General features: G+C 52.2%; 1 protein-coding gene across 1 annotated transcript in view; it reads right to left on the bottom strand.

The window, feature by feature from the left end:
* NTN1 (netrin 1) overlaps positions 1-23,183 on the bottom strand; it is a 300,896-nt gene that overhangs the window by 90,154 nt on the left and 187,559 nt on the right. The window contains exons 3-4 of the mRNA XM_011973151.1: positions 11,373-11,522; positions 8,288-8,341 (exon numbers count right to left, since the gene is read on the bottom strand). Coding sequence (XP_011828541.1) covers positions 8,288-8,341; positions 11,373-11,522 — 204 coding nt within the window. The remainder of the gene's footprint in view (positions 1-8,287; positions 8,342-11,372; positions 11,523-23,183) is intronic.

The raw sequence follows: 23,183 nt of genomic DNA, 5'->3' as shown, positions 1-23,183 counted from the left end.
ATTTTTTTTTTTAATCTAAAATTGACCAAACAACCTAACTTTGGCTGGACACGGTGGCTCACCCCTGTAATCCCAGCACTTTGAGAGGCTGAGGCCTGTCTCTTATACACATCTAGATGTGTATAAGAGACAGCCGCGCCCGGTTCCACTTATTATTTATTCAAAATCTTTCCTTTTATGCTTTTTGACATTTGTATCATGTCTAAAAGGCCTTCCTCACATCAATATTACATTGATATTCCTCTATATGTTATTCTAAAACATTTAAGGACTTATATATTGAAAGTATATAAATCTTTAATCCATTGGTGATATACAGATATTTTGTTATTATTGTAAAATAAATAGCCAGTTTTCCCAGAACAATTTACTGATCATCCTTTTCCACACTCACAGTCACAGCTTTACCATATGCTAAGTTCTTATGTTTACACTTGAGTATGTTTCTAGACTTTTTTTTTCTAGACACAGTCTTGCTCTGTTGCCCAGGCTGGAGTGCAGTGGTGTGATCTCAGCTCACTGCAACCTCCGCTTCCCGGGTTCAAGTAATTCTCATGCCTCAGCCTCCCAAACAGCTGGGACTACAGGCGCGCACCAAAAAACCATGTCCAGCTCATTTTTGTATTTTTTGTAGAGATGGGGTTTCACCATTTTGGCCAGGCTGGTCTCAAACTCCTGGCCTCAAGTGATCTGCCTACCTCAGCCTCCCAAAGTGCTGGGATTGCAGGTGTGAGCCACTGCACCTGGCCTGTTTCTAGACTTTCTACTCAGCATTAGTGATCTCTATTCCTACACCAGTACTACACTCATTTAAATAATCCTGTTTACAATATCTTTAAATATCTGGTAGGGCAAATCACCCTCCATTAATCTTCTTTTAAAAAAATTATTGGCAATTCTCACCCATTAATTTTTCTGGCTGAATTTAGGAATCGTGTTTCATGTAATTGGGATTTTGACCAGAATTATGCTAATATACAGATTATTCCTGGGAGAACTGACAGCTTTACAATTTTGGGTCTTGCCTTCCCAGAATGTGGCAAGACCCTGCTTTTCTTGTGTTTAGTGTTCCTTGGAAAAGTCTTGTTCTTTTCTTTATAGACATTCTGTACTTTATTGCTACATTTCTGTCTGTTTCATATTTTTACTGGTTTTCTAGTTGAGATTTTGTTTCCATTATCATAAAATTGATATGCATTCACTGAGTACTTAGTACAGGCCACGCGGACTTTTGCATGTTCATTTTTAATGGCTCCTTGCAGAATTCTCTTAGTTCTAACAACCTTCAGCTGATTCTTTGCGGGTGGAGGCTTTGGGTTTCTTTACGCTCACCCATTCTGGGATTAGCTGATTTGCCTGCCCGGTCTCACCCTGGCTACCTTGTGGCCCCAGGGTCGGAGCTCTGTTAACTGCTCTCTAGTGCTCACCACCTGTAAGCCTGGTCATGCCAGCTCCACGCGCCAACCAACCACACTCACCAGCACCCCTTTAGCTGGCACCTGTAAAAAGCAGGGGCTTTTGACTGGCTGCCCCCTCCATGTCTCTTTGGTTTCAGGTCACCCCTCAGGGGATACTTGAGTTTGTCTTCTTTCCTAGTAGGATGTTACCACATAGGATTTTTTTTTTTAATCTAAAATTGACCAAACAACCTAACTTTGGCTGGACACGGTGGCTCACCCCTGTAATCCCAGCACTTTGAGAGGCTGAGGCAGGCAGATCATGAGGTTAGGAGTTCGAAACCAGCCTGGCCAACATGGTGAAACCCCATCTCTACTAAAAATACAAAAATTAGCCAGGCGTGGTGGCGTATGCCCGTAATCCCAGCTACTCAGGAAGCTGAGGCAAAAGAATTGCTTGAAACCAGAAGGCAGAGGTTGCAGTGAGCTGAGATTGTGCCACTGCACTCCAGCCTGGGTGAGAGAGTGAAACTTCGTCTCAAAAAACAAACAAAAACGTAACTTCTGTGAGAATGGCATGGTGGCCAGCACCACTCACGGACTCTGCACCAGGGCAACCACGGCCGGAATCAGTGATGCTGCCTGCTAGGGCTCGCCAATCTCTGTGCCTCAGTGTGCTCCTCTGTAAAATGGGGAGATGACAGTACCTAGCTCCGTGGGTGGAAGAGATGATTAAACGGTTAATAATATAGAGCATTTGGAACAGTACCTACCACAGAGCAAGCATCTTATGTATATAAATGTTGTCTCCTTCTTCCCTGAGCCAGAATCCATTTATCTTTTATTCTGGGTCTGGTCCAGTCTTCTCTCAGGATAATACTAATCTGATGGTGTGTTAATGACTTCACTGGTCATTTATCTAAATGGCTAACCCAGGACAGCCTAACATCCCATTTCATACCACTCTTTGAAACCAGTGCCTTGGTCAATGACTGGGCCTCTTGACCAGCGGCCTGGGCTGTCTGCACAGCCAGTGATCCCTGCTCCTGCCAGGGGTCTTATCTGTGGACCCCACAGCTCCCTTTCTGCTATACTGAGAGCCCTGAAGCCTCCCTACCTGGGACTCAAGGAACCAGACCCTTCTCGGATGCTTCCGAAAGGGGGGAGAGGCTCAGGCTATGTAGCCAGAACTCGAAGCCATACACCCACAGCTAAAGGGCTGGAAGACAACAGAGGACTTCCGCCATCCCCTCCGAAGGTTCCCAGTGAGTGAGGCAACAGGAAGGCAAGCACGTCCCCCTTGCTGCCGATGCTCCAGTGCCTTGTCTCCAGGACACTCACTCCAGCCCCAGACAAATCAGACTCACTTTACCCTTGGACTCTGACCCAAAGCACTTTTTTTTTTTTTTTAAATTGTGGCAAAATATACATAAGATTTAGCACTTTTTTTTTTTTTTTTGAAATGGAGTTTTACTCTTGTTGCCCAGGCTGGAGTCCAGTGGTGTGATCTCAGCTCACTGCAACCTCCACCTCCCAGGTTCAAGCAATTCTCCTGCCTCAGCCTCCCAAGTAGCTGGGATTACAGGCGTGCGCCACCACACCCAGCTAATCTTGTACTTTTAGTAGAGATGGAGTTTCACCGTGTTGGTCAGGCTGGTCTCGAATTCCTGACCTCAGGTGATCCGTCCAGCTTGGTTTCCCACAGTGCTGGGATTACAGGCGTGAGCCACCGCACCCAGCCAGGTTTAACATTTTTAAGTGTACAATTCAATGGCATGAAGTCCATTCACAACACTGTACAACTCATCACCACTATCAAGTTCCAGAACTTTTTCATCACCCAAAAAGGAAAACCTGTACCTATTAAACAGCTGCTCCCCAGTCCCTAGCAACCCCTAATCTGCTTTCTGTCTCTGGATTTGCTTATGCTGGACAGATACACAGAATCATGATACGCAGCCTTTGGGTCTGGCTTATTTCAATCAGCATGATGTTTTCAAGGTTCTTCCGTGTTATAGCACATGTCAGAACTTCATTTCTTTTTTCTTTTGCTTGAGACATGGTCTTGATCTGTCACCCAGGCTGGAGTGCAGTGGTGCAATCACGGCTCACTGCAGCCTCAACCTGCTGGGCTCAGGTGATCCTCCCACCTCAGCCTCCTGAGTAGCTGGGACTACAGGCGTACATCACCATGCCTGGCTATTTTTTTTTTTTTTTTTTTTTGGAGAGATGAGGTTTCAGTATTTTGTCCAGGCTGGTCTCAAACTCAAACTCCTGGGCTCAAGCAATCCATCCGCCTTAGCCTCCCAAAGTGGTGGGATTATGGGCGTGAGCCACCGTACCTGGCCATTCATTTCTTCTTATGGCTAAATAGTCCCTGTATAGATATGCCACATTCTGTGTATCTGTTCATCCCACGATGGACAGGTGGGCTGTTTCCAGCTTTTGGGTATCATGAAGTCAAGCTCTTGACCTTTAACTGGTTTCTAGTTCTTACCTCTCTGCTTGGTTCAGGCTCTACCATGAGCTGCTGGAAGGCTCTGACAAGCCCACCATGCAGCTCCCTCAGTTGCTCCCTGCCTTGGGCAGTCCAACTGGTGACTTCCTGAGGTCTTCAAAAGCCAATCAAGCTGACTTTCCACACCTGTCCTCACGCCAGCAACTCCCACCCCAATCCCACCTTTCTGGATGAAGAAGCTGGCTCAACCCCTCATTATACTGTGGCATTTGTATTTTTCATGTCAATTTACTGGTCTTTTTTTAATTGAGCACTTTGAACAGGCCGTCCACTGAGTCACAGGCTTTACTGAGATCATCCCATTTAATCCTCACAACAGCCCTAGTGGCAGGGTTGCAATTACCCCATTTCACAGACGAAGAATCCGAGAGAGGGATCAAGCAGCCCTCAGGTCTCAGCCTCCCATTTTAGTGCCCTTTTCTCCCTCTTCTCCCTCCCCACAACCCTTTGTCAATACCGCAGTCAAGTCCCATCAGCTCATTTTCCTGTATTCACCCAACCAATTCCCTATCCTGGTAAACAAAAGCCTAAACAAGAGAATAATCCATGCTTATCCAGGTTGCAGGTCTACATAAACCCAACTTCCTTCCATGAAGAGGCCACCGGATGTGACTTCTCTAAGGTCAACCCCCACCCCCACCACACAGGCCTGGTAGCACCTAAGTGCGGAGCGTCTCAGAGCAGTTTGGCTGCCAGGCTCTGCGGTGTTTCCCTTCAGACTACCATCAAGGTAATATGCAAGGGTGCCCTTGGCAGCCACGCCCACCCCAGGCTGGGGCTGCTGAGGCAGTTAGCCAAAGGCACCAGGTAAGGCCCCGATGGGGTGAGCACCTCCAGAAGACAGGGTTGGGAGAGAGGACCTGGGATCCCTGGTGGGAGGTGGAGGGAGCTCAGAAGTTGGCCAGCTCCATGCTCCTGTACCCCCAGAGCCCTGGGTCCAGCTCCCACTCAAAGGCAGCTGTGATCCCTCAAACCAAGGAGGCCAGCAAAGGCAGCCCTTCCTGCCTCTGGACCTCTTTGCTGTGTTTCTGCTGCAAGGCCCGTGGGCAGTGGGGAGGTAGAATTGGCTGCCATAGGCTCTGAGGGCCAATCATGCACCTCTCCCAATTTCACATTCAATGACATCTCATTGGGTAGCCAGAAACCGGCCAGGGAGGGAGTATTGACACCAAGGGAAGTGGCAGATGTTACACATTGGCCCCACCCCCTGCCCCAGGCAGTTGCTAAATATTTACCAGCACCTCCACCCGCACACAGGCCTCTGCCTGGGATGTGGGAGAAGTGGACCCTCGGGGGCGGACCCAGAACAAGCAGGCACTTCTGAAGAGGAAACCCCAGCAGGAGGAGCTCACTGCTGCCACAGCCAGTCAGGGAGGGAAGGGCCTGTGGAGCACTGGGTCCGCCCCTTCGTTCTTCCAGAAGGCAGAAAGGACACGCCATTGCATTGTCCAAGTTCTTAGAGTCAGTGAAGGGCAAACCCCTGGTCTCCTGGCTCCACACCAGTCTCCTCCCACCAAACCAAGTGGCCACCACAAAACCGAACAATTTGCAAATCAAGAACTCCCCTTGAGCTGATAGGTAGGGAACGGGTTGGGGAGGGAAGGCAGGTGTCTCTGTTTTATCCTTGAGTGCTGAGGTCTCTACAACCAATAAATAGGTGAGTGCCGGGGGAGCTTTGGGCACCATGCCCTTCTTGAGTGGGTGGTCTCTCTCTCCTTCCTCCTTGTTTCCCTCCTGGTCTCCCCGGCCGCAGATCCCCCGCCCCACAGACACTACGTTCCTCGTCTCCCTGGCCCATGACGGTTTACCAGCTAGCTCTGTGAGCAGGTAAAGAACATTCCGGGAGTGAGCTGGCCCTTCAAGGGGATGAGTTCAGGGGAAGGTTATGTCCATCAGCTTTCACAACAAATTCTCAGCTTATTAATTCTCCTCTGGTACGCAGGCAAAAGCAAACAAGCTTTTCTCCGGCAGCCTCGCACAGAGGCCTCCCCTGTTCAAACACAGCAAGAGTGGACAGGTTTGGGAGCGCTGAGCTCCCAGGCCCCGCTTCCCAGGGGGCCCTCCTGGCCTCCTGCCTGCAATGTCTCAGCCGCTGAGACAAGGCACGCCCCGCCTCTCTGTGCTGGGAGGCCCCACGGTCCAGCACTTGTGTCCCAGAGATGGTTCCGGTTCTCTGGAACATTCTCTGGGACAGACACCCTGGGTATCCCAGGACCCCCAGAGTAGGGCAGCGCGGGTCTGGTCAAAGCTACAAACATTGCTACAGGCTTCCAACCTGCTCACTCAGCCTCTCTCTGAGGAAGATACTTTATAAGGATGTTTATTTACTGCTCGCTTCAGTTTAAACCATACTTTTAAAGGTTCAGAATGAGGAAAGGAAATAAACAGTAACAAAGTCAAGCAGTCTGAAAAGTTAAACAACCCGAAGAAGACATTTCAAAGGAGGAGGCTGCAAGTATTTATAAGCAGCTGCTCCAGAATCTTTTGTCTGGCTGAGCCAAGAACCTTGGAAGTTTTATACCAGCTTCTTGCAGCCTATGTGGAAACCTCATGACATCCCTCCCCTCCGCACCTTTCCCCATTTGCCCGTTTCTGACTTGGAAGGGAAAAACTCAAAGTCAAGGGTTTGTGAGAAACCCAGAGTCAAGCTACAAGGACTAGAGAAATGGGGGGAGTGAGAGACAGAGATGGAGATGGAGAGAGCTCTTTAAGGTCTGTCTTGCTTTTGCATGAGCTGTGGACGCAGCCCCTGCTCAGAAGCCTCAGTCCCCTGCAGTGTGCACAGCCTTAAGATCTTGTCCAGGTAAGTCTCAGTTAGGCAAGGACGAATGTCACATCAAGGAGAGCAAGAATCGAAGTTCTATTTAAGTCTCTTCTACCTTCAAAACTGCTCTCCCCTAGAGCTGAACTAATTGAGGATGTTCCTTTGAAATGTGCTGTGACAGAGACAGCTTCCTCCTTAGCTCTGTCATCTAGTCTCCCTGTCATGCCGCTTCCTTCAATCCCTTCTCTTCGCCATTTCCCCTGCGTGGGGCTCAACCCAAGGCCCCTGAAGGCTCTGCAAACAACGCAAGACAGAACTGTCTCTGGCTTTCCCCGCGCTGCCTCTGGCATTCCCTGAAATGCATTTCTGTCCTTTCCTGTTTGCTGGCTGTTTGTGGACCATGCCTGTACAAGTGCTGAATCTGTCTTCTCTCAAGTTTCCAGTGCACTGCCAATACTCTCCAAAATCCAGTCTGTATCCTAAAATACTCAGGCGGCCACATGGGTTTGCAAGCTCCCCCATACCTCCCCTACAGTCCTTTCTGGGGGAGGGAAAGGGTCCCCAGCGCCAGCATGAATGTCCATGTTGGGGTGCCTCACTGTCACTTTCTGCCCTCTTCTACCCCAAGGACCAGTACACAAAAGCCCTGTGTGACCCCAGGACCAGGACTGTGGGTGCAGGCCTGGGCTGCTCTCAGCAGGGCATCCGGCAGGGCTGTGCCCTCTGAGTGCCCAAAGCCAGAGCTATGCAACCTTTCTTGTGTCAAGGACTGTTGAAGCCTGTGGACCCTTCCTCAAAAAAACACTTCTCCATGCTAAAATAAAATACACAGGTCTACAAAGGAAATTAATAGTCCTGAAATGCCGCTGCCCAAATATCTTTAAAGAACCAGATGGATGGTATGGTTACGTTACGCGAGTGCTTCCTGATTAACGATTATAAATCAGGATCTAGCAGCGGGTCTAGTAACTTCTGTCGTTTTGAGAAGCAATAACCAGCATGAACAATATTTATGATATCTGCAGCAGCTAGAATGTGATGTGAAAACCGCCGTGACTTCTGCTGGTGACCAAGGTGCAGGCTCGGCCGCATGCTGCGGTCTGTGGCCTCTCTTTGCCGTGGAGGAAATGCTAAATTTTCAGTTGGAGGCGAATGAAAATGAAGATGTGATTCTCCCCCACGCCCACCTCCCAGGCCCCCTGCATTCTGCTTCTGTGCTCCTGTGCCCAAGCCTCCTTCTGTATCCCCAGCACCTGGCTCCTTCCTTCTCTGCAGCCCCAGGAAGGAGTGACAGGCCCTCAGCTTGGAAGGTGCTGGGCTGATGGGCAGCTGGTGGACAAAGACAAGGAGCTCAGTTTTTAGGGTTCCAGGCTTGGGAGAGAGGTACCATTAAAATCTCCTCCATTTGATTCTCAGAGGCAAAGTCACAACATAGCGTCCTGTAGCTCCAGCTTCTTCAGTGCAACCCAGGGGTGCCAGTCATTCGGAGCAGACCCCAGATAGCAGTTAGAGGAGTCTGGGCTTCTGAACGCCCCTTCCCTGTTAACCCACCCCACCACCCCGCCACACAGCAAGAGTGGGAAATTAGAAGCGAAGGGGGCAGTTTACCTTCAGGCTCCTCCACGCTGCTGGCTGCGGTCGTCGGTGGCGCTACGGGGATCTCTTTGTGAGGTTCAAGACAGGAGCGAGGGGAGGGGGATGGTGGAGAGAAAACAAGGTAAGAAGACATGATTTTTTGACTTTAGAATGAGCCCAGCACAGACTCCTCCCAACTTCCTGGGACCCTCCCCTCCATTTCCCATTCCCTGGCTCAAGAAAAGTCAGAGGAACAGAAATCAGCAGCGGCATCCTGGGCAGGTGGTGTTTTTTTCCTTTCGCCTAGCAGGGGGGCGTGAAGGCAGGAGGGAGGCGGCAACACAGAGCCTGGCCTTGCCCCCACCCCCGGGCCTGACATCAACTCAGCTCCACCCCTGGAGGGGCGGAGAGGGGTTTCCCCCAGGCCACTCTCCTCATGGTGATGTGGCTACTGGGCCCTGCTCATCTCTAAGCTCAACTTACAGGTGGAGAAGGAGCCATGGCAGGACGGCACGCAAGGCGCTGGGAACCTGCCCAGAGGAAAAGGTTTCTCCCACATGCAGAGAAGTGTTGGCAGCACGGCCCAGGTTCCGGCGGCCTCACCTCTCACGTGCTAAGGCATTTTCTTAGTGGGCAGCATGGGACCAAGAGTGCAGATCCAAGGGCCTCATAAAAGCTTGTGTGCTTCGTGTTGATTATCCTCTATCTAATACAGCAATTTGGCCAGGTGCAGGGGCTCACATCTGTCATCTCAACACGTTGGGGGCCCAGGGTGGGAGGATGGCTTGAAACCAGGAGTTTGCAACCAGCCTGGCCAACAAAGCAAGACTTTGCCTCTACAAAAAATAAAACAAATTAGCCAGGCGTGGTGGCACGCACCTGTAGTCCCAGCCACTCAGGAGGCTGAGGCAGGAGGATCCCTGGAGCCCAGGAGTTTGAGGTTGCAGTGAGCTATGATAGTACCAGTGCACTCCAGCCTGGGCAACAGAGCAAGATCCCGTCTCAAAAAGTACATATAATAATAAACATTTAAAAAGCAGTTGGTTCCTACTACCTGCCGGACCCCACCCTGTGCTCAAGAAAGGAGAGGAGGTTCATCCAGTCCCCACTGTTCATCGGTTCAGCAGCCTGGCACTGAAGCTCAGGCTTCCTCTTTCTGGACAACGCCAAACCATGGACCAGAAGTCCCTAAGAGGAAGGGACTCACTTCCCCTGGTGAGTGACCACGAACCCCACTGACTGTAGCCACCGTCTGACTCTTTGCGGTAAACTCTGACTCCCAGATTCTAGATGAGCTAGGACTTGAGGCTTGGTGGAGGGACATGGCCTACTCAGGCCGGGAGGCAAATCTGAGAGGCACCGGAGGCATCCTCTGCTCCTTTAGGAAGGACAAGTGGGCGACACAGCCCTCAATACGGGGTCAAATCTTGACCTCAGGCAACTGTATTAGCAACAACAACCCATAGGTGCCCTGTCACAATGGGTGATTAGGAAGCTGGACCTAAAAAGCCACCTGGTCCCAGCAGAAACATCCCGGAGGCAACATCTGAATGGTCCAGTCTAATCTCACAAGTCTACAAATGGAGCCAAAGCCAATGGCCGCAGAACCACTGTGACCACCAACCTCAGCGCGTGAGGTCGGCCTGGCTCTGGGACGCCCACGCAGGGCCCATGGCTACGCAAACTGGGACAAAACAGGGCACGAGTCCCTCAGGCACTGTCTGGGACCTGCAGCTCTTCCCTTGGAAAGAGCACGCGAAAATTCCAGGATGGAGCCCCAGGTTGCCCGGTAGGGAGCAATGCTCTCACCAGGCATCAGCCCGCCCTTTGTGAGAGGAGGGGAGAAGGCACAGGCTGGGAAGTGAGAGTTCGCAAGGGTTCCGCCTCTGATTCAGAAACGCCAGCTCTCATGTCTAGGCTTGATCTTTCCACTTGGGGATTGGAAATGTTGGTTCTAACCATTTCTGAGCAACCTGAGAACGCCTAACTCCCTGAAGAAGACCTCAGTTCCCCGCCCCCATGTTTTCCGAACCCCAGATCGCCTCCCAGCTTTCTAAAACTGTTCACCTTGCAGAATGTGGATGGACAGAAGGATTCTGACAAACTGTGAGGCTGACAATTGGAGGTTGTTGTGAAACCATTTCAACCTGCGCTGCCCTGGATGGGTGCTGAGCCCCCTCTACCGAGGTGTGGATCCTGGTCATTTGCTATTAGCGAGCCCCTGAGAACAGCTGTGTGGAACGTCCCAGGGTTGCTATCATCCTTCATTAGGGCCACAGGTGCGGTGCATGGAAGCCCTGCCTAGCTTCTCTCGAAGGCTCTGGGCTGTCCGTCCTTTCTGTTCTGAACCCACCAGGGGCAGAGGGAAAGCCGACATTCCGGCAATAGTGACAGCAGCACGCCTGGAATGGACCCACCCCAGATTCAGGGTCCAGGTGGACAGTGAGAATGGGGCCAATGCTGAGGACAGCGGCTTGATTTCCTTCAGAAACAGGAGACCCAGTGTTTGTCAGGATAGACAGCCTCAGACAGGCTGGCTCTGCTGAGCCCCCAGTGGCTTCTGTAAGAACTTCTATGAGCTTGGGGGGGGGGTGTCTCCCACGTGGACTCAATGAGCATGAGACCATGAATGCAGGAATGCACATTGACGACAGAACCCACTGAACGGGCCAGGCACGGTGGCTCATGCCTGTAATCCCAGCACTTTGGGAGGCCAAGGTGGGCGGATCACCTGAGGTCAGGAGTTCAAGACCAGCCTGGCCAACATGGCAAAATCCCATACTCTATTAAAATAAAGACAAAAATAAGCGGGGTAGGGAGGCATGCACCTGTAATTCCAGCAACTCGGGAGGCTGAGGCAGGAGAATCACTTGAATCTGGGAGGCTGAGGCAGGAGAATCACTTGAATCTGGGAGGCTGAGGCAGGAGAATCACTTGAACCCGGGAGGCAGAGGTTGCAGTGAACTGAGATCATGCCACTGCACTCCAGCCTGGGCAACAGAGTGAGACTCCATCTCAAAAATAAAAGAACCCACTGAACGTCAGTGACCAGCATCCTCAAAAGCTCACTGTCCTCCCACAAAGCCAGAGACTTGAAAAGCTGGTGTCCCAAACATACTTATGCAGGGGGCGATGGGTGAGCGGCTCTGCTGGTAGCCTTTGGCGCAGCGGTTGCAGGTGATACCCGTCACGCCGTCCTTACAGGGACACTGGCCGGTGGTCTGGTTGCAGGTTTTGCCAGCGGCACCCACGGGGTGGCAATCACAGGCTGCAGAGAACACAAAATGGGAGGGTCAGACAAGGGGGAAGGGGCCAGTGCATCCCCCCCAGAGCCCTCTCTACCCAGGGGTGCCTCCATGGACCCTGCCCTAGAGGAAGAGCAGCAAGGGAGAGCAGGCCCAGCCAAGCCCAAACGCACTCCGGAAGCTCTGACACTGGCCACCCGCCTACCTGGAAACGGGGACTGAAAACTAAAATGGACCGACCTGAAGAGACTGCTTTGGCAGCAGGAAAGTGAAGTGCGGGAGCCCTTTGGAAGCCCAGGAAGAAGGCTTTCAAATACTTTCTGGGGAAGGCAGAGCCCGCAGCCCTGATCGCACCTGGGTGGAGGAGTCAGGATTTGAGGGTACACCTTCCCTTGACAGGGTCAGCCTATGCGTTTTCACTCTGTCCTCAACCAGCTCCCCGCCCCCAAGTTCTCTTGCCGACCCAGGGTGTGGAAGGAGTGGGGTTTGCCAGGTTAAAGGGAGTCACAAGGAGGGGTGGCTCCCCCAGCTGCTGCCCCCCACCCCTGAACCTGCTATGCAGTCAGGCAGCCAAGGCAGCCTTCTGAATCACAAAACCCATACACTGTAGCACTAGAAAGGGTCACAGTGATCATTTAGTTTAAAGGCTTGATTAAATGTGCAAAGACAGGAGAGGTAAAGGAAACGCCCAGAGCCTCACAGGAAGGGAACAGCCAGGCTGGGAGGTGAAGCAAGGCTGGGATTCTCAGGCCAGCAACTACGGCTCCACAGAGCAGGGCCCCCCACCTTCCTCCTGGGCTTGAAAGGGTGGAGAGGTAGGGTTGCCCACCCCGTCATGCTTCACGGAGGCTCTGTTGCTGTGTCCTAAGGAGCCAATTCCAGTAAGAGAGTAGCCACAGGACCTCAGGAGGATGTCCCGCCAACAGACATGCTCCGGGCATAGAACAGCTATACCTGTAGACACAGGACGCCAGCGTTCCCTGCTAAGTCCTGCCTCCCTGAAGCTAGGCGGTGACCTCAGAGCGGTGGGGAAGGAGAAGACCAAAGGAAGGAGGCAAATGTCCTGCCCACACCCCGCCCAGGAGGCTGGAGGTAGGGAGTCGTCTGCAGCAAGGCGTCCTGCAGCAATTCCAGGTGTCCCCTGGTAGCTGCTAACGTGTTCCTCCTCCAAAAGGAGGAAAAAAAACCAAGAACGCAGGTGAGAGCAGTTTAAAGGAGCCAGATTAGAACTTCCCAGCAAGCACTGCTGGGCGTGAGCACGGGAGTCCGTGGCTCAAAACGTGGCCTCTCCCAGCCCAGCTGGCCTCGGGCCCAGGAGTGGCCAATGAGGATAATTAGGAAGAGGAGGGAGGGAAGAAAGTGGAAAGGAGAAGAATGTGAGGAACTGTTGAAGTTGTGTTTGGACATGCAAAAGCTCCTGGAATCACTTGGAGTGATGGTTCTGGGACTGGGGGTGCCCCCGTCAGGTGGGAGGAGGGTGGGGGCACAGGCCCTGGCACAGGGGCAGCCTACAGGGCTCCCTGCCTGTGAGGCAGATGGAACTGCTCCAGTCTCGCTACTACTTCTCATAGATAGAAGGCCTTTTTTTTTTTTTCTTTTGAGATGGAGTTTCACTCTTGTTGCCCAGGCTAGAGGGCAATGGCATGATCTCGGCTCACTGCAACCTCTACCTCTTGGGTTCAAACCATTCACCTGCCTCAGCTTCCCGAGTAGCTGGGATTACAGGTGCCCACCATCACGCCTGGCTAATTTGGCTAATTTTTTTGTATTTTCAGTAGAGGCAGGGTTTCACTACGTTGGGCAGGCTGGTCTCGAACTCCTGACCTCAGGTGATCTGCCCGCCTCGGCCTCTCAAAGTGCTGGGATTACAGGCATAAGCCACCGTGCCCAGCCAGAAGTAATGCCTTTTGTTAGGTAATCGTCTTTTCAGATGTACCCTAAATTCAAGTTCATTCTCTGTTGTCTTTTTCACTCAACAGTAAGAAAAGATCCAGCCTTGACGGCCCATGGAGGCGTGCAGAGGAGGAGGAGGGGAGAAGGGGAGGCTGGAAATGGCCTCTGACCTTTCCCTATGGCCTCTTCAATTCGTCCGTGGTAGGATGGGAGATGGAGCATGGGCAGTGCCTCGAAGTCGGCCGTGCGAAAGCAAAGGGCCACAGCACAGGCTCCTACCGCCTTCGAAGCCCCTGATGCAAGGTGTGAGCATCAGGGGCTCAGGCCAGCTGACCTCCCTTAGCCAGCTGGTAATCCTAAGATTCATGCCAAGACATTCTCCCCTCTGAGCTGATGGAACACAGCTGTGGACCAGTAACTTCTGGATCCTTGGACTTGGCTGAAGAGAGGTCACCAAAGCTTGCTTGGTCACTGCACGTTCAGAGCCAAGTCACACGTGGACACCACCATTGGCCCAGGTGGTCTTTATCTTGGCAGCGGCCAACCCAGAGCGGACTCTGGGTGGAGCCAGGATGGCGCATTGTTCTGCCCCACGGCCCCTGACAGCTGGTGACCTGCTCAGCTGCCTGGGCTGGCACCAGCTGAGGTCTGGCGGAGTGAGGGCCGTCCTGGGTAACGGCAGGGCCACTGTATCGGCTGTGAGCAGCAGGTACTTCCTAAGGGCCCACCCTTTGGTTCAACACAAGCTGATGCTTGCTGCTGATGTGTTCCTCCTCCAAAAGGACCAAACCATTTCCAAATCACTCCAAATCGCTCTCCTAAGATTTTGCAAGAATCTGCCCTATCTGTCTGGTGTATGGAGGCAACAGGCTGACTCGTGTTTCCACACCAGCAGATCATTGTTCTAGGAAGGGAGGCAATCAGGGTCCTAAAGGGTCTGCCCAAGGCAGAGTATTCTTCAGCAGTAGCCGCCCCGTGCAACTCCTGCAAATTCCTTAGCATATCCACACTCTCTCATACGCGTCGAATCCCTTGGTCCTCGCAACAGCCCTCTGAAATGTGCGTGACGGCACAGAAGAGACCACGGACCGGCAAAGAAAACTGCAGGAGAAGACCGGGGGCTGTGCAGAGAGGTAGAAAGGGCCTGGACCTCTGAGGGAACCACCCTTTCTAAACGGCCCCCTTTGTATTTCTTGTTCTGCAAGGAGAAATAAGCTCCTGTCTTACAATACGAAGTGGGTTTTCTGTTACCTGTACCCAATGCAATCCTAACAGACGTGCCTGGAATTCATTCTCAATCCCCAGCCAAAGGACCCCAAAGTAAGAACTTTTCCTAAAAATTCACTAATTGAGATGGCCCCCATTCTCTGTGCAAAGGGTGAGTTTCAAGGTGTAGGCAGAGTTGACAGATGACAATGCCACACTGTGGCCTGGAAAGGGAGAATCTGACTGGCTGAGGCCAAGGGAAGGGTCAGGCCCTGGCCCTGAGGAAGAGAAGGTCAAAGTCACCTCGCTGTAGCCCCTTGACCCTGAAATACACACAGACACAGACACATCAAAGTGCCTACTAGGCCGGACATGGTGGCTCACACCTACAATCCCAGCACTTTGGGAGGCCCAGGTGGGCGGGTCACGAGGTCAGGAGATCGAGACCATCCTGGCTAACACGGTGAAACCCCGTCTCTACTAAAAATACAAAAAATTAGCCGAGCGTGGTGGCAGGCAGCTGTAGTCCCAGCTACTCAGGAGGCTGAGGCAGGAGAATGGCGTGAACCCGGGAGGCGGAGCTTGCAGTGAGCCGAGATTGCACCACTGCACTCCAGCCTGGGCGACAGAGCAAGACTCCATCTCAAAAAAAAAAAAAAAAAAAGTTCCTACTAACACAGAGAGACTCACGCATATTCCCAGAAACACACAGATACAAGCAGACTCCTGCTAAATGTCCCTCCCTCTCTCTCATCTACACACACTGACACACAAACACACAGATTCTTATCTACAAACTCACCCGCACACAGGCATATACTCAGATCCACAAAGCTACACACACAGATACAGACACACACGAGGCAGGGAAGGGGAGGTGTGGAGTGAGCTGGGGAGAAGGTGGAAGTTAGGTGAGTGGAGGTCTTTTCCTTTGCAGGGGAGGGGGCGGTCCGGTGAAGGAGACAAAGACAGAGCCTCCCTAATTCCTCTGAGAACGTGGTCTGGGTCAGAATATCTTCCACCACAGGAAGCCGCTGGGTGGCTCCCATGTCCCTGGAAGTCAGCCACTTTTTTCAGAGGTCGGTCAATCCCTTCCATGGCAGGTCACCCCGTGTGCTTGGAGCAGGCAGCACCTGGCCATGGGAAACAATGTACCCGGGGAGTTTTTCCATAAAGAGAAAGGTGAGGCCAGACGGAAGCCCAGGTCCCTGAGAATGCGGCAGGATCAGGTTTCCCATGAACACGGCAGGCTGGAGAGCTTCCCAGTGAAGCAGAGAACCCAGGCGGTTCTTGCTCTGGGTCATGAGACAGGGACAGACAGCTCAGGTGACCCAGGTGCTTTCAGACAGGTAAGAGGGGATCCCGGTCTGGCCCTCACCCTCCCAGTGAGCCTGGGTTAGTGCCTTTCTCTCTCTGGACCACCGGTGGCTCATCTGTAAGGATGGGGGTCTCCCTCTAAAGTCCCACTGAAGCGACTTACAACTTAACAGGCTACGGTTTTTGTCTAACTGCTGGGTCCAAAGGAACCAGGGTGGCAGTGCCCACCCTTTGACTATTGCCCCTCCTGCTGCCGTTCCTCAGTGTCTTGGCAAGAGACCAGGGGAAAGGGCTCCTGTTGCAGGGCACAGCAGGCCTTCCGTACACCCCTACTGCTGGCCCTGCCTGCACCAGCACCCACCTGCATGGTGTCAGAATCTTATTGAGATTTGGTTTGTCGGTGAAGAGAGGGGGTACCTAGGGACTTCTGAGAGCCCTGGCAAAGCTGACCTGGATGGCAGGTGCTTCTCATCCTCAGCTTCTTGTGCCCAAGTAGCTGCCTCTCCTTGCTCCCTCTGACACTCTCTGAAGGGATCACTGAGGCTCCTGGGCTCTGCCAGGGAGGACACGTACTCCTGAGCCTGGCACCCTCTCCACTGAAGCACATGCTGAGGCTTTCCCGAAGTCTGTCCTGGGCTCCTATCCAGAGGTCTGGCTGCTTTTCCTGAGGACTCTGGCTCCAGGGACTCTTGGGGTCGGGTAGAATCTTCAAATGGCAGCAGTCCAAGGCCATGTGCCCATGGAGGACAGGAAAGCCAGCTTGGCATGCGCCCCTCTGGAGCAGCTTCAGGTAGGGCAGGGAAGACAGGACAGCCCCAGCCTCCACCCTCGCTTCAGATACCACCACGGCCACCACCCAGGCCTCTGGCCAGTCTTGAAGTTCAGCTTCTGGCCTGACCTTGTGCTATGGGCTAAACTGTGTCCTCCCTGCCACACACATGCTGATGTGGGAGCCCTAATCCCCAGTACCTCAAAGTGGGATGTATTTGGAAATAGGGGCTTTAAAGAGCTGATTAATTTAAAGTGAGGTCACTGGGGTGGACCCTGATCCAACATGACTGGTGTCCTTCTTAGAAGAGGGCATCAGGACACAGATGAGTGCAGTGGAAAGACCGTGTGAAGACACAGGGAGAAGACGGTCATTTGCAAACCAAGGAGAGAGGCCTGGAGCAGATGTTTCTCGGAACAAAACCAGCCCTGCTGACACCTTGGTCTTGGACTTCCACCCTCCAGAACTATGAGACATAAACTTCTGTTGTTTAAGCCAATCAGTCTGAGGCACTCTGCAGCCTGTGCTGACTAACACACCTGTGTGGAGCCTCAGGTAAGCATCTTCTTCTCCAGAACCCTCCCAGGCCTGTCCTGTACTCATGAGAAGGAAGACTGCCCCACCACTCCACCAATGAACTCTTTCATCCCCTGGCTCCCTGTGGAAGTCACCACCTTTGTGGGAGGAGGAAAACCTTCTCCATGGTAGGCCATGTCTCTGAGGGCCCCCAAAGCCCCTGCAGGCCAGCAGAGCAGCTCTCGGCTTCCGTGATCTCTAGAGCCCCTGCTGGCTCTGATTCTCAACAGGTCTCACGGCTCACAGACCATCTGAGGGCTGTTCTCAAAAGGGTACTGGCTGAGGCCTTGAGCAGGAAGTGCTGCAGGTCCTAACAGCCCTCGGAAGGCTGGCACGGGCTCAGAGAAGGGAGCCCTGCATAAGAGATTCTGCCAGGAGTCCTGCCCCCTCAGCAGCCCCCTCCTCACCTGTACAGCATGCAGGAGATGCCCTGTTCCAGTCCAGAAGAAGAAAAGGCTCACACAGCAGGTGCTGAAGGCATCCCTCCCAAAGTCTGATGGGAAACTCCCTTCCTCATCCTCACAAGACTTCCAAGGGACAGAGGAACACAACCTACAGATAAACCACCCTGCCCTGAATCCCGGGACATTGCCCCAGCAGTGAATGTGGAAATCTTGTCAAGTTTCCCCAGGGAGGACTGATCCCTGGAGCCTACTGTGAGGCTCCATGTGACTCCAAGGGCTGCACCTGCCTATGGCCCTCCTGGGTTGGGGGGAGACGGTCTTCTCTGCTTTGAGTAGGACCAGTCTGCATAGGTAGACACGATCCACAAAGAAAGTAGGGGTGGATGGGGCCCTGTGGACAGGTCCCAATGCGTGGGCCTGGCTGCTCTCTGGCTGCTGTGGAGCTCAGGGAGGGCGACCGCAGCAGCATGCTTGGTGTAGTGAGGACAGTCCGCAGAGAGAGCAAGGGCCAGCATGTTCAGAGAAAAGCAGGATCCAGAGGCTCCCCAGGTCCCCATCTCTTGTGGGTGTCAGGCCTCTTGGGGGAAGCCTGGTGGGACCCCCACTAGAGGTGACACTGGAAAGATGATATCAGGCACAAAGAGGTGTCCAGGCACCCATTTCTTCCCCACTCCCCAAAACAGGGGTGAAGGATCAGCAACCAAGAGAAGAAACACGGGAAAGCCAGCAGGGCACTCTGGAATGGAGGGGACCTAATGTAACGTGGCAGCGAAGACACCAGACAGGCAGAGCTTTTGGAGGCAGGGCAGACAGAGAGGCCAGGGGAGGGGAGGGAGTGCTGACCCAGAGAGACTGGTCTCTGAGTGAGTTCAGAGCTTTGAGGTATGGGAGATGGGGAACAAGGAGGCCCAAAGACGCAGTGTCAGAGAGCCCTAGGGAAGGAGTTTCTTCTTATTGCTATTATTTAATTTGCATAGAATAAAATTCACTTTTTTGGTGAATGGGTTTTTACCATGTGCATAAATTCCTTTTTTTTTTTTTTTGAGATGTAGTTTCACTCTTGTTGCCCAGGCTGGAGTGCAATGGCGTGATCTCGGCTCACTGCAACCTCCGCCTCCCGGGTTCAAGTGATTCTCCTGCCTCAGCCTCCTGACCTCAGGTGATCCACCACCCTTGGCCTCCCAAAGTGCTGGGATTACAGGCATGAGCCACCGCGCCCGACCCTCATGGTGGTTTTCACCTGCAGTTCCCTAATGACTAAGGGCGTTCCGTGTATTTATTTGTGATCTGCCCGTCTTTGACGATGTTTCCGTTCAAGCGTTTTGTCCATGTTTAATTGGGTTGTTTGTTCCTTGTTGTTGAATTTTGAGAGTTGTTTACATATTTGGGATTCAAGTCCTCCATCAGATGTGGGATGTGCAAGTATCTTCTCATCTGTAGCTTGTCTTACAGAAGGAGCTTCTTAAAAGGTGAGCCTGGCCAGGGGTGGTGGCTCACACCTGTAATCTCAGCACTTTGGGAGGCCGAGGTGGGTGGATCACCTGAGGTCAGGAGTTCGAGACTAGCCTGACCAACAAGGATAAACCCCGTTTCTACTAAAAATACAAAATTAGCCGGGTGTGGTGGTGCATGTCTGTAATCCAAGCTACTCGGGAGGCTGAGGCAGGAGAATTGCTTGAACCTGTGAGGTGGAGGTTGTGGTGAGCTGAGGTCGTGCCATTGCACTCCAGCCTGGGTGACAGAGCAAAACTCCGTCTAAAAAAAAAAAAAAAAAAAAGTAGTGAGCATGATACATCAGTCAGATCACTTTTCTCCTTCCAGCCTTCCAGTGCTGAGTATGGAACCTACCTCCTCTTCAGACACCAAGGAGCTAACTACCCACCCCTTTCTCCCTCTCTTCTCTTCTGACCAAGGGCCCACCAAGCCCTTTCCTGTTTCCAGACTTTGCTTCTTCCTGGAATGTTCTTCCCTCAGCTTCCTCGTGGATGTTTTCTCCCCAAGTCCCAGGTCTCATCTCAGATGTCCTGTTCGCAGGAAGCCCCTCCAGGGCCACCTCGTAGTGCAGCTTGACCAGTTACTCTCTCCTTCCACCCAGCTGCTTTCCTCCATGTAACTCGCCACAATCCGTCATTATCTTCCTTTTTCTTCTTTTCTTTGAGAGTTGTTTACGTATTTGGGATTCAAGTCCTCCCTCAGATGTGGGATGTGCAAGTATCTTCTCCTCATCTGTGGCTTCTTAAAAGGTGAGCCTGGCCGAGCACGGTGGACCAACATGGAGAAACCCCGTTTCAACATGGAGAAACTCCCAACCTCAGGTGATCCGCCCGCCTCGGCCTCCCAAAGTGTTGGGATTACAGGCGTGAGTCACCGCACCCGGCCAAGATATTTAAATTAAAAAAATTTAAATGCCCACCCTCCCGGTTTTCATCAAGAGAATCATAAAAACTATTTAAATTCATTGATGATCAATCTCTCTCTTCTTTGTTTATTGTCAACTTCCCATCAAACAGCAAGCCCAAGGGCCCACGTCTAGCACGCAATAAGCGCTACACAAACATGTGCTGAATCACATGAACAAACAATCTTGTTGCTCATCTGGATGTAACTCGGGCCAATCTGCCGTCCTTTCCTGGTGGGGAGAGGGAGCATTTTGCTGCCCCTTGCACATCTGGAGGAACAAATGAGGAGGCAGGCGGGACGACGGTCCCCTCACATCCTAGGTCATCTGCAATCCAATGCCCCTGCACTCTCCACTCTTACATTCTCTGTGTTAAGGAGGGAGGGAGGATTGCTGAAATCTGAAGATAATCCCCAAATGTCATTTCAGCTGTCTGTGTCAACCTCCTCTGAAGCTATGCTTTCCTTTGTCCCTGCAGTTGCTAATGAGGCACAAAAGAATTAATGTTTCAAGTTGCACAACCTCTCCTTTCCCTGCCACTTTCGGATCAAGGTGCAGATGGCAGGAAGTGGAGGGGGGAGAGGAGTCCCATAATCCCAAACTGGGTTATTTGACACTTCGTGATCTAGTTAACTATAGTCATCCTGCACCTGTTTTACAGCCAAGGAGAAAAGCACAGGTCTTGCAAATGATTCCGTGTGTGTGTGTGTGTGTGTGTGTGTCACACAAGCTTGGGGCAGGAAGGTAGGGCTGTATGACACAGTGGGGGAGGAGCAGGAACCTGGGTTCTGTGTCTGTGCCACAAGTGAGGCAGCTCAGGCCAGCTCAGGCCTCCCATTAGCCCTAAGTCCCAGTCCAACCAAGGAGTCCCTCAGATGCTGGATGTGCACAGCCCGCCCCCACCTCTCTCTGCTGGGTCTCCACAAGCAGCTGTCGGGCACATCTCTGCCCTTCGACTTGCCATCTTTGCTCCCAAAGCATGGAAATCCTTTATTGAGAGTGTGCAACAGCATTAGGGCCAATCCTCGGGGCCCCGCCCAGTCCCGTGGGAACTGGCTGCCAAGTCCACACCGGGGCTGAGCCCTTCAAGCAAGAGGGGCCGGTTCTCCCGAGGGCCACCACGCATAGAAAGAACTAAAGCAACCAGAGAGTCAAAGGAAGCATATCTGCTTTGTGTGTGTGCCGACAATGGCAGTGGGTTCCAGTTTTTCTGTTTTCCCTGACTTGCACAAATAATCCTAAGAGCTGCCATGCGTGGAATGCGTGCTACATGCCAGGACGACCTCCACATCATCTCATTGAATCTGCACCATAGCCCTAGGAGGGAGGAAGGGCTATGATCCCCATTTGCAGATAAGAAAGCGGAGGCTCCCAAGAGCAAGTGTCTTGCCTCCAGAGGTGGAACCTGGACTCTGGTCTGAACAACTCCAAGTTCCATGCTTTTCAAAGCTCTGCATCCTAAACCTGTTTACTACCCCCGTGCCACCCGCCCCCGGCCCCACAAGTGCTCTCCTGGCAACAAAAGCCTGAAAGACACTATTTCCTCAAGTAAAATTCCCTTAATGTTCTGGCCAAACCCAGAACTTCCATTAACTTGGGGAGCTCAATAATCAGGAGCCTTTTCTGCTCAAACACAGGAACCCCTGGAAATCCTCTAGGAATTTCTTTTTCTTTTTTTTCTTCTTTTTGAGACGGAGTCTCGCTCTGTAGCCCAGCGCAGTGGCGTGATCTCAGCTCATTGCAACCTCTGCCCGCCTCAAGCGATTCTCCTGCCTCAGCCTCCTGAGTAGCTGGGATTACACACGCGCCACCACGCCGGGCTAATTTTTGTATTTTTAGTAGACGGGGTTTCACCTGATTGCCCAGGCTGGTGTTGAATTCCTGACCTCAGGTGATCCACTCACCTCGGCCTCCCAAAGTGCCGGGATTATAGGTGTGAGCCACCACGCCCAGCCAATCCTCCAGGAATTTCTGTGTGGCATCTGGAGATAAGAGTGGTCCTGAGAGACGAGAGAACTCCCATCCAGGGAGGTGAAAACGTGGACTGGCCAAGGACGCCCAGCGAATAAGCACAGCTAGGCCAGGAAGATTCCGTTTGGCACAGTGTGCCACATGGGCCGAGTCACAAGATCAGGGACTCTTTTCATCTATAAAGCCTGCAATAAAACCACCTCCACCTAATTTCCTGGCTCTACCAGCTCTTCTGAGTCACCAGATCACACACTTCACTGCTACAAAGAATCGTCCTATTGTATCCTTAGGTTCTCCTAAGACCTTGACTACTTAAGAAGCAGGTGGAATGTGGAATGTCAAAGCTGGAAGGGATTCAGAGGCCAGCAGCCTGAACATAATCCCACAGATGAGGAGACTGAGGTCTCGAGAGGTCACCAGACTTATCTGATACCCTATAGACTTTGAACATGGAGCCAAATATGTAGGTAAGGTTTTTGATGCCCATATCTCCCAAGGGAAAAGATGCATCCACAGAGATCACAGTTGGAGTGAAACTCTTCCAGTGGGAATTCTCTCTCCCTAATGCAGTATCTACGGTGTCAGTTTCTCCCAGTAGGTACTAACCTTACCTGGCCATAATGAAGGCCACTCCTTGCGTTGGGGTCTCTGTCCTCAAAGCTGGAGCCACTCCAGCCACTGAGTACCTTCCTGCCTCAGATGACCAACCCTTTTCCCTGTACCCCCCCCACAAAAAAAACATGAAAATGGAAATACAGGTAACAGAAATGTGACACGGGACCCACATATTGAAATGGTGCCCCTGAGGCATTTATAGGGTGGGTGGATAATGACTTAGAGTCAGGAAAGCCAAGAAGGGTGGGGGCCCGGGCACTTTGCTGTGCTGTGAATAAATCCACAATTGATCAGATCTAAATATACATATTCACGCACACACATGCATGCACTGTCTGGCACTGAGGACTGTCTGATCTTGTGCCCTAATCAGGCTGCACTAGCTAAGCTCCCAGCCTTGCCCTGTAAAACTCTTTTTTTTTTTTGAGACGGAGTTTCGCTCTTGTTGCCGAGGCTGGAGTGCAATGGCGCGATCTCGGCTCACTGCAGCCTCCACCTCCTGGGTTCAAGCAATTCTTGTGCCTCAGCCTCCCAA

This window comes from Mandrillus leucophaeus, unplaced genomic scaffold, assembly GCF_000951045.1.
Source record: "Mandrillus leucophaeus isolate KB7577 unplaced genomic scaffold, Mleu.le_1.0 Scaffold135, whole genome shotgun sequence".
In the NCBI taxonomy this organism is placed as follows: domain Eukaryota; kingdom Metazoa; phylum Chordata; class Mammalia; order Primates; family Cercopithecidae; genus Mandrillus; species Mandrillus leucophaeus.
This window is presented reverse-complemented; position numbering and strand designations above follow the sequence as displayed.